The 12,366-nt window shown below is 33.1% G+C and overlaps 1 protein-coding gene across 1 annotated transcript; it reads right to left on the reverse strand.

Annotated features, from left to right (window-relative positions):
• Positions 1-1,967: 1,967 nt before the first annotated feature.
• On the reverse strand, positions 1,968-3,226 carry LOC128995286 (uncharacterized). The gene is made up of 2 exons (XM_054420253.1): positions 2,658-3,226; positions 1,968-2,463 (listed from the first exon to the last, which is right to left on the reverse strand). The coding sequence occupies exon 1, from the start codon at positions 3,218-3,220 to the stop codon at positions 2,696-2,698; it is 525 nt and encodes a 174-aa protein (XP_054276228.1). The 5' UTR covers positions 3,221-3,226; the 3' UTR covers positions 1,968-2,463; positions 2,658-2,695.
• Between the last annotated feature and the right edge of the window lie 9,140 nt (positions 3,227-12,366).

Below are 12,366 nucleotides of genomic sequence, written 5' to 3' on the forward strand. Positions count from 1 at the left end.
GACCCAACCATTTTTCATGATATTATAAATTTAAAACACATTAGTTGCCCTACATAGTTCAATACATTTTCAACCTTTAAAATTTTAAGAGAACATTTTACCAGTATCATTTACACATTCGTTGTACCAGGTAACAGGTAACTCATAACTGGTTATGCCAATTTTTACACCTTCCATCTTTAATTTTCTATCACAACTCATATTTAAATTAGCTTTACATCACAAATTATTTTTTTGAGAAAATGTTTATTTTTAATTATGAACATGTTAAAGCAGTGATCTTCGTTGAATGCTAAATGAAAATAATCTTAAAACTTACACAGAAGTCCATCAATTTTCAGACAGTGTTATTCCGATGCCCTCCAAACGTGACAGCATATCCTTCTTAGCATGTTCCTTATCTCTATCCAAATGGGCAATCTGATCCTTCAATTCACTCCACTCATTTTCATTGTCCAACCTGTAGTATTGGTACTCCTGAAAAACGTAGTCCGTGAAGTTCATTTTGTACCTGAAGACTTGTTCCTCGTCGGAATAGAACGGATGAGTCTTCAAAAACTCCGGACCTCCCGAATGCACAAGGGCCGAAGCTTCTTCACACGTTTCAGTACATCCTTTCCTCACCATCGTGTTATATCTTCTCAGTGTTATAAGATAAAGTTGAAGGCGATCTAGAAGTTCCTGCTTTAGATTTGGATCCGGAGTTTTATAAACGGATGTGAGAAAACGATCTATCTTCGGTAGATCTGTTACGCATTGTACTTGATATATTATGTGAACGATGAAAAATATAGCATATCTCATTGTTTTGATTTACATATGTTTGTTTAGAAAAGATATTTCAGTTGACATGTGTGAGGTTATGTTTGAATCATTTGTGCTAGAAATTCTTGAAGGCGTAATTTGTTATTGAACAGTTATCAGTATATTTAATCATTATGGTGGATTAATGTTGTGACTTTGTTTATTATTGGTGCAGGCCAACAAAGAATATAATAAACAGAAACATTCACATCATTAACTAAGGGAACCAGAGTCATTACTAAAGCATTATTATTATTTTTCAGAGTATTCATGTTTGTAAAATATTTACTATTCATAATGATACATTAGTTTATAAAGGTGAGTAATGTGAAAAGTGTTAAGATTCACTCAGGTTTGTCTATATTGAAAAGCTTGATTTTTTAAACACAAATTTAACAAACAATTAACTAAGGTATTTTTAGTAAATATTCAAATTGATTTAAAATTTAGTTACTAAGTTGTATTTGGTTTAGGATAGAATTAGTTTGACAAAGATTGCCATGAAGTTTTAGACTAAAGAAAACCTTCATGATTATGTTATTCTGTAGTTTAATGGAGAAGGATTCTAGATAAAGCAGCTTTAGTGTAATTGATTTACAAGCCAAAACCATTTGCAGCATTTGAAAACGCAATACTGAAAATATTTTTTAATTATGTTTTCAATTGTACAAACTTGTTACTGAGCTTAGCCTAGGTGAAGTTATTTTTCAGTTTGACTTAAAAGCATATAAAACTGGTTAGTATTATTTGAAAGGCATTGTATTGGTCTTTTTACAATGCAAATTTCATGACATCATTGTTTTAGAATTGCTTTACACATACTATAGGTGCTAGTCTTGCCAGTGCTGGCTCAATAATGTGCATTTACAAAATTTAATTTTCACCACTTTTTTGAGGAGCCATTGTCGTTTTTCCTTAGTCATCCAACGTTTGTGGTTCATCAGCAAACTTTAACAAGTGAGTTTTTATGTTTCCGTAGAAAATCCGTTGGATGAAGATGTGTGGCCGTGAATTTCTTAGGACCGCTTTGTAAAGTTATACACTCATAAAATCTTACAAATCACTGAACAAAAATTAATGATTACATCTCTTACTATGAGGTATGTTACCCCATCCATCACAATGAGGTATCCAACACCATCAAACAACTTACTCTTACTCTTACTCCTGTGGGCATTGAAAACCAAGGCGGTCTCGCCAACCATGTGCCTCCTGGATCCTCTGTCTTCTGCCAGCTCCAGGTCTGCTCCCATACTCCTTAGGTCCTTTGTAACCTCGTCAATCCATCTCATTCAATTCTCATTCTTCCCTCTGGCGTACCTATTTTCACTTGTTTTATCATCTTCCTCTCACCTCTGCGTTGAATGTGGCCCAGCCACCTCAACCTTCTACTCTTAACCACTCCCACAATATCTGGTTACTTATATAAATCCCTCAATTCCCTGTTTTTTCTTATTCTCCACAAGTCTCCAATCTCCATCTTTTATTGGTCCAAAAATCCTTCTCAATACTTTTTTTTTAATCCTTTATGAAAATCCTTCATCAAACAACAGAAGTTAAATGATCCGAAGTTTAGAACAGGGGATGGTCTTAGTGGTAGATCTAATTATTGTATTGCTAATTATTGTACTTTCAGATAAAACTTCCCACACCAGATGCCTAAAATAATTCTTACTGTTAGAATTAAATTGCAATTCCAATGAGTACACTTACATCGGTTTAATGTAGTTTTGTGCTGAAAACCCACAGCTGGAAAACATCTTCTGTTAAACAAAATTTAAAAACTTGTTTGTAATCAAAGTAAAATATCTATAGATACAATTTTATATAGTTTTTATAAAAAAATTACTAACTTAGTGTGATAAAAATGAACACACATTCTCTTTATTGGTCACAGCTCATCTCCTTCTCCGAACAGAATTCCTTTCAGTTTCTCCCAAGAGTTCTGGATGTCTTCAAGCACCCACTTGAAATGTTGGAATTCATATTTGTCCAATCCCACTCGCTTGTTTAGAGTTTCAAGGTCTAATTCCATGTCCAGAAACTGCGGCCTTTTGGTCTTGATGAGATCTTTGGCCATTCTGATCGCGATGTCATCCGTTGTGTTGGTTTTCCTGATGAATCTGTGCAATGTTAAGACGTAAGTAACAATCATCGTAAGTAGATTATCGCCTTGTCCACGCATCGGCTTAGTAATTAAACCCGTTATGTTTTCACCCAGCTGTTCCATATTCACATCCTTACAATATTCCGCACTCAGGTCCGGTTTCTCTGTAGGATCGGTGATCGGAAACTCCCAATAAGCCGGTTTCTTCCTTTTCCACAATCTTGTTGTCGTTTCAGTCTCGTTTGTGTTGAATTCTTCATTACAACTCACTAATCCGGTGACAGCCAACAAACTTAGAGCTCTTATCATCTCAGTTGCTTGAATCGCACTGGCTTGATAAGGGGTGATAGCATCAAACTGTTGTACTAAATGTTTCTAAATGTGTCTTTATTGTTTTGTACGATGTGTAATGTAGAGTTGTGGAGTGTTAGTAAACATAGTGCGACAATCATCCATCAATTGAGCGAGTGAGAAATATTAGTGAAGCAAAGAGACATGCTAAATAATCATGAAGCTAGGTTAGGTCTATCATAGCAAATATTACCCTAAAATGATTTAATATGTTTTGTTCTAAATGCATCTATCTGTTGTGCATATGTGTCGTTGTGATAGCGAATAAGACCGATACTGTCAACAATAAAACCATGTTCCAAGATCTGGATGAGAAAATCACAAGGATGCTAAGACATCCGAAAGTCGGCGAGTGCAAACGCGTTCTTAAACTCGTCAAGCTTTATCAGACGACAATGTTCCGAATTCAGAAGCTGGTGGAGGACAATGACACGGCCATGTTGAAAGAGACGCAGCGGCTTTATGATGGAGGAGGTCCTAAGTTCCTCCAGACGAGGATCAACGACGAAGATTTCCGCAAACTCGGGTGGTCAGAGGAGGATCTTGACCAGTATTACAACCTTAGACTGATCACGGACCAGGCTTGGTTCGAACTGAGACAAGTTTTATTTACATAGTGTTTTTTCATTTTTGTATATTAAACAAATGGTTTATGTTTTAGTGTTTGGAGATTTATTGTGTGACGATTAGTCACACGATATTGATTAGATTTGATTTAGTCACCAAAATTATTTTCTACCGACACATAGGCCTAGTGAAAAAAAACAAGTACGGAAAAGTATAAACGAGTCCATCAAAGTGATGAAAACACACTAATTAGTTGTTTGTTATATTAGTGCAAAAGTAGAAGTTTTTATGTAACTGAAAAACTACTTTTTTAAAAATTTCAAAACCCCATGACCTAACCTTGCTGGTTTACATACTCATACAAATGTATATAGCCCTACACGATCAAGCCATTTTTTTTAAAGGAAAATTATTTTTATATCAAATTTAGAAAACTGACAAATAAATACCTTCTTTCACTTGCTTGTCAACAACCCTTATCATGGGTATGTGGTGGGAGTGATTATGATATTTTATGGGCAAACCACAAAAGTTGGAATAACTTAATGGGGGTTATAAGTTTTTTTTTATCAAAATGTTCAAGCACTAAAAAAAAAAGTGTTATTCTATAAGATCTTTAATGGTTTTTATAAAAAAATTACTATTACAAATAAAAAAAAACAAATTAAAGAAAAATGCCTGGAGATACCATAGATTGGTACATACAAACCATATTTCATAAAAATTGGATAACAGGTTCAGTGGAAAACCACTTTTTTAAATTCAGGGGGACTTAAAATGGGATAAATCTACCCAAAAGTTAAACTAAACATTTTGACGAACACAGTAGGCTGTTTATTCAAAAACATTTGTATATATCTCAAAACTAGTTTGTGCCATGAATAAGTAGCAGCACTAGCTATTACCGGTACTCTTAAGGCATACTTTTAGCACTCACCCTATGATGCTTGAATAATTGGTTATTTTTGTTTACAAACTAATGTACTATGTCCTAAATCAAATCCACTGTGGTACACACTCATGCTTCGACATATTGAAACCCTTCTAAAAGGGAACAAATAAAGATATTAAGGTAACTTTGAGTAGATTTACTTTGTCAAACCATCTAATTATAGCTTGACCCAAAATTTAAAAGGAGTTCATAAAATACCCTGAAATTGTATCATACAGCACTTTTCTTCACACAAAGCAAACGATTAAAAACAATTTCCCTATAAAACATCATAAATGGAATTCACCACAAAGAAAACAATGACTTCAGATGAAAGCACAGTGGAAGTTTAGAATTCAAACACATTGTAAGTGTATTCAGGATTTCAAACAAGAAACAAAGTAAATAACGAAGGAAATGTACAAACTCGATTTGCAGAGATTAAAGCCAAGAAACAAAGCTGTAGCTAATTGAGAGGAAGCTATAAATTCTGGCTTCCTTTGTAAACCTCCTTTCAACTTCCACCTGTTTCATTTAACTTCTTAGCAACTATTCCACTGGGAATAAATTATTCCTGGGATATGTAAAATATGGTGTTAGAATCGGTTGAATTGGATGTTCAGAAGAAACGTTGTCTCTGTACTCCAGTAATTAAAATTTTTGGAAGATGTTTTAGCAGGTCGATGTATATAGCTCTAAGTAAGTACTGGTAACGTCAAGACAAAATCACTTTAAATTATTATTCACTACCTAGCTGAAGTAGAGGACTTGAAATAGAAACATTTTATATTTACATCTGTTGTATAAAACAATAACACATCCGCCAACGCTTTTAGAAACAAAATTCAACCGTACCACTCCATTTGATAAACATTTTAAATCAAGTAACTTAGTGGAAACCAATAGTTTTGTCTTAATTTTAAATCTTGTGTAGGCTAATATAAGATATTCTTACCAATTTTTCGAATAACACTCTCATATACTTGATTCACCTTCGTCTCCCTTATTTACTTTTCTTCTTCTTTTTTGCCATTTTTTATTTAAATCTTGAATTAAAAACTACTAATTATTTGATTTCAATAAACAAACTTTTTTTAACGCACACAAATCTCCTTCAAATCAAACCACAAATAACTCAAAATAAATCATTAACAAAACAAACATCAGCTGTTTTAAACTTAAGAAATATTGTTGTGCCTTATCAATAGTGTTTTAAAATATTGAAGAAACACTATCTTTACTATATAAAGATGAAAATTATTAATTTGCGATATTTAAATAATAATGCAGATTACAATTCAGGACCTTTTTTTTTTAGATAAAATAGTGAGGAAAACCACTATCTTTGTATCTTTTCACATATTATATATTTTAGTACATATATTATCTATTTTCGACTTTCAAGAAGTCCCCAAGGATTTCAACTAGTCAAAGGATGTCTTGATCACTTTATCAGAAGGTCGTCGATTCATATTTAGTTCATAGACACATAAAAAGGAACATTCTAACGGAAAATGTTACACTCAAAACAATTAAAAACTGTATCATTGTTATGGGAAATGATCTGTCATACCCTAGGTCATACCGCTATCAACAATTGAAAGGCTAATAGTCAGTAGAAGGCTATAGATATATGAAAATATTTTTACCTAACCCGCCATGTTAAACTTCCCTATCCCAAGCGTGATGTATACAACTTCCTTACTTCTCGAGTGATGTAAAGTTGAAAAAAACTCACTCGGTGATGTAATGAAACCCATTTAAATAACATTGAGTGGATAACTTTAAAAATATACCTCTATGGAGCCAACGACGTTCAACGCTAGAAATCAGCTGTGTTTGAATTTTATTGATATGCTTTGAAGAATTTTCCTAACCTAGCTTTTGTTTGTAAATGAACATTACTGTTAGAAGATGAGTGAAATGGATAATGAAAAATATTGTACCTAACCCACTGTATATTGTCGGGTCAGGTAAAATCTTGTACGTTACACGTTACGCAAGAGCGTGTTTACATCACTTCGGTGAATTATGCAACTCGCCTTCGCTCGTTGCACAAATTCACCTGCGTGATGTAAAAACGCTCTTACTACACTTGTAATGTAAATAGCTATAATGCAAGGGAGATATCTCACTCTTAACGCATAAAAACATCTCACTCCCTTAATGGTTTATAAAGATATGTTTTTTATATATTCTTTTTATATACTGTGTTAACACAATAGTATGTAATATGATGATAAATTGCATTTAATAACGGTGACATATTCAGTAAAATAGGTAAATTTAGGTGTTATAAAAGTGATACTAATAATAGTTAATACTAACACTGCTTCAATAATTAAAGTAAATGCATCTTTATAATTTTACCTGTATATAAATAATAATTTCAAGAAAATAAAGCACAATTATCATCGTATACAGTATATGTTAATGCTGGCTTATGTTTAACCTAAAGCCAATTTATTCTTACGTAGATAACAGCTGATCAGCTGATCCTTTATTCACATGATGTGTTAAGTTTCTTATTGGTTCATTGTTGTGTTATTCGTGTCGCTGAACGGTCCGTTGTACTTTCGTGTTGCTGCATGCAGTGTTCGTTGATTCATTGTCTACTCCGTGTGGTGTTCTTATAAGATTATATATTTCGTGTAGTATTTGTGATAAGTGTATGCGTGTGTCAAGTGATAAGATGTCTAAGGCAAGCTTGAAGACAGTGCAATGCCTGGAAAAAGGTAAATACCTTTTCAATTCTATTTAGTCTTTAAAATTACCACATACTGTGTGCATTTGTGATTAATATATTTTTATAGCCATTGCTTTTTACTGCTTAACTCTTATAAATTTTTGGTATAGTGTTTACACATTATTTACATCTGGTTTTCTATACAATAAATGCTAAGTTGAAGTTTTTAATGTCAATAATTATTTGATAATTCTTTTAGAGGCCTAGTTTAATGTTTTAAACTCATATAACTATGTATATTTATAACCGTATGTGTATATTTTGTAGACTGGACAAATCAAACTAAACAGTTCATTGTCTAACCTAATTATTTTATTATTTGCAAAATAAAAACATTAATAACTGCTAAAAATTTTAAATGAAGTGGTAATAAAGAAAGGGAATACTAAGAAAGAAATAATCTTACTAATTAAAACACGCTAAGGCCTTGTTATGTTTTACAGCAAATAGCGAAATATAGTTATTAAGAAATCTAACGCAACTGTAAACTCGATCCAGACGGCATGGCAGTCAGCTGATCTTTGTATTGTTGTTCTCCGTGTCACTAGGTATGTCAGCGTCGAACACCTGTTACGACGATTCACTGAGCTAGAAAATGTCATACGTTGTTTTTAGCGTTGTTGATTTCCCATAATAGGGAATAGGCTATTTACCGTAGTAATCATGGTAAGACCTGGACCCGGGACCGATTTACTTATTTGTTTTGAGGTCCCTAGAGGCAAAAATACCATCCGTTCAAATTCGTATAACCTATATATATGTGTGTCCGTTAGCACGATAACTCGAGCAAAAATGAACCGATTTTGATGAAATTTGGTACAAACGTGTATACCTACATTTTGAACGAGATCGCGAACCAGCAGGATCATAGACCATGGGAACGGGGGGTTATACCGTTAAGGGTAAGGGTTTTTTATGGGGTAAAAATTGGGTTTTCAAATTTTTGACCCTAAAAACACAAAATTTTTCAATTTCTTTCCAAAACCATTTTTTAGAGATAAAAACGTAATTTAGTAAATTGAAGTGTTTATCAAAATATTCCCTAAAAACATAAAATTTGCAATTTCTTTCCAAACCATTTTGTAGAGATAACAAAATAATTTAGTAAATTGAAGTGTTAATCAAAATATTCCCTAAAACATAAGATTTGCAATTTCTTTCCAAACCATTTTGTAGAGATAAAATAATAATTTAGTAAATTGAAGTGTTAATCAAAATATTGCTTTACATTCCCTGAGAAAAGTCAGTTCGATGGTTCGAAAATAGATCCAGTTTTCTGTCCATTTTCGTAGTTTTTTGTCCTACGGCGCTATGCACGAGTCCGGGATTTTTTTCATTACTTCAGGCTAGACTAGGGGTTACACCATTATCACTTAGATATAAATCCATCAGTGATTTGGTGGGATTTGAACCCGGTATCTCTTGGACCAAAGTCCCACGCTCTAACTACACCAGTAATAATGATAGTAGATGGTAATAATATATATTAAATTTGTACTCAACCCAAACAGAATTGCAATAGCCTATACCGTATTATTCCCATACATTCCACTGATGCTTATTGTGGGTCCGATTAGAGCACCAATATAAAGGAGATAACCCTCGTATAGGAGTAATATACCGTGTTTATCGTCGTGGAATAGCGTACGTTTGTCCAACAGGATTATGAACATAGGTGGTCAAATGTTAATACCCACTTTACTGTATTTAATTCGGTAGTTGCCATTTTGTTCCTACTGTTTCAGGATTCGTCTTGTGTAATACTGATAGGACACTTGAAGAACAATAACAGTTCCGTACCTAGGGTAAAATTCATCCTTACGTGATCTGCAATGTCGATAATGCACTAAAATGTGTTTTTTGTCCTACCTTCACATCCTAGGACGCTAGTTCTAGCACGGAACTGATTAACAAATTATTCCAGGCTAGAACTAATAGGTTGCGGCATTATCACATGGATAAATCCATTGGTGACTGGCGGGATTTGAGCTCGGGACCTTGGGCACCGAAGCCCCGCAAATGTGATACCATTGACTTATGGATAGTAAAATGGACATTTAATCTGGATGGACAATTCGTAACAAATATTTTTTAGACAATGGTTAAATAAGCCTCTCACATACAGTATAACAGTAAAATGTCTTTTATCGCTCAATTTTGATATGATAGTTGATGCAAAATTAGGCTATGGTTTACAAAAGTTTCCTTTCTGTTTCGCTTGGTTAAAAAGTTAGTGTGTTCGTGTTATTATTGCTATCTGAACGTGGCTTGATTCATATATATTTTTAATTTCATTGTAAAACTAGCAAAAACTTTAACATGATCACGGTATGCTTACGTCTATCAATAATCAAAAGTGATACATGAACTCTTTTTATATTAAATACTAGCTGACCCGGCGAACTTCGTATCGCCTAAGTTATAGGTTTCCCCTAAGACAGACCGATGGAAAGAAAGTACCGTTACGTTTAATTTTCAAGATGATCTCGTTCGCATCGCTCAATCACGTCCTGGTTGAAGTTCGTTCGCTACGCTCACTCACCTTTGGGTTGGAGCTCGTTCGCTACGCTCACTCACCTTTAGGTTGGAGCTCGTTCGCTGCGCTCACTTGCCTTCAGGTTAGCTCGTTCGCTACGCTAACTCGCCTCCAGGTTGAAGTTCGTTCGCTACGCTCACTCACCTTTTGGTTGCAAATTAGCTGTTGTCATAAATGTAAAAGAAATAATAGTGCTGCACCCTGTTGGTAATCCTTGTAACTTTAATGCTATTGAACATCATAGAACAGAACCAACTTGTTTAATTGAAACAGCTGTTAAGATTCATTAATTCCATTTCTCATAAGGTTAACATGGGAAACTCCAGAGCCACTGGGGCGGAGCCCTTTTAAGAATTTCGAAACGGGAAATAGTTTACGTCCGATTTGCATACCTACAGAATTTACACACCAAATTTCATAACGATCGGTGAAGTCGTTCCGGAGGAGTTTGCAGACAAACACTGTGACACGAGAATTTTATATATTAGAGATATCCCAGATAAGGTAAATTGGGTGAGGTTACCCTAAAGCATGGTCTAAAAAAAACAAAAATATTCCCGAGAATCTGTTTGGTTGTCGTATAAAAAAAATTGCTTAAACATATATTTAAAATTTGACTCACCTGAGAGAAATTAACGACCAAAAATGCAGTCGTCTCAGTTTAAAAGTAAACAAGTAACTTTTGGGATCCATACTGTTGAATGTATGTCCTTTGTACACACATTGAACCCACATTGAAGTATACTAACCATGTAAAACCATACAAATTCAAATTTTAGTAAAAAAAATGTTAGTTTTATTAAATTTGAATCAAAATGAAATGGAAATTCTGTAATGTAAGTAATTTTTTTAATTAATAAGTACAGTAAACCAAGTTGGACTGATACTCTATCATGCCTTTTGAAAAAAAGTATTTCGTACCAAAAAGTGGTAAATCGATATATGATAATAAGGAACAGGTTTTATACGAAACAATACCCATTTTCACCCATAAAAAGTTCCCCCGAAACAAAAGCCTCCGCTCAAAACACTTCTTCTCTCAAGGGACTTTCTAAAACCTAAAAATCTCCCCCGACAAATTGAATTGCTTCTGTTTAGTTTCGACATTTTGTGATCGCGGTCAGTAACGCTTTTAACACACATTTAGTGCAAGGAAAATGTAAATTTTTTATCATAAAAAATATATATAAAACTTTATCGATAGAGTACTTGTTATCTGAAATATCCATAGAGCACATGGAAATATCTTGATAATGATAGCATTAATTTACCTTTATAAAGTTCTTAATTTAATTTGAATGTAATCATGGTTCTTTTTAAGTCACAAACAAATATAAATAAATCCAGGTTTGAAAAAAAAACAGCAATGAATAATGAATATGTCCAAGGAGCATTCAATAATTTAAATTAATCGCAAGCGTTTAACTTGGCTAACGACTTTTTAATTTGTCTAAACTCAGACGGGTAGGAATTTTAACGATTTGTTTGTTAGTCATTCCATATTATTTTAGGTAAATTGTATTTTTTGCTTAGTAATGTAAACAAAAGTTATGATAAAGGTATTATTTGAAAGATTATTTAAACATTAGGTAAACTTTTGTTTAAGTACATGTAGCACATGTATATGCATATGTAGTACATGTATATTGTTTGTTAATAGTTATTTTGTACTATTACATTCAAAATGAATAAAATAAATTAATACAATATATTCACTCTTTTTGCAATTTTTTAAAACAATACAAGTATTAACTCTTAAATACAAGCCTGCTAAACTTGGTTTGAACTTGTTTTAAAAACAAGCAGTTAAATAACAAAAACAATTTTTATTACTGAAATATTTATGCACATAAAACTTCAATTAATATTACCAATAAATAGATAATGCAGATTAAAATAAAACATTTCCCCCAAAAAGTCATTCTTACTAAGTACTGGTTATGTATAATAACTTCACCCAAATAATAGAAGTGGGTTTCATTAGGTTAAACAATAAATTATATACCGATAACCATTTATTAATAGGTAAAGAAGTACAGTTACTATTTACCTGACGATAACTCAATGTAAGCTTATACTGTATTAGAAACCGCTTGCAAAGATAACGATACACCAACTCCTAATATACGTCAACAACTGTAATTTACATTTGGTGCTGAGAAATAACAGAAATAAAACGCTGTGTTAAATGCCCCTGAGATACAGTTTGCACTCACCCCGGATCCTAATGGAAACCAATCTTACAAAACTTCGCAAAGATTATTTATGTTAGTAAGTTAAATATTTTGTATAATTTTCAAACTTTTAGTAGTACAGAAATATTG

Source organism: Macrosteles quadrilineatus, unplaced genomic scaffold (assembly GCF_028750875.1).
Source record: "Macrosteles quadrilineatus isolate MER2022 unplaced genomic scaffold, UCM_ALF_1.0 Scaffold_5__1_contigs__length_97177068, whole genome shotgun sequence".
NCBI classification, from domain to species: Eukaryota; Metazoa; Arthropoda; class Insecta; order Hemiptera; family Cicadellidae; genus Macrosteles; species Macrosteles quadrilineatus.

Excerpts from the sequence above, each read along its gene's own strand:
- LOC128995286 (XM_054420253.1), bottom strand. The coding sequence starts at position 3,220 with ATGATAAGAGCTCTAAGTTTGTTGGCTGTCACCGGATTAGTGAGTTGT.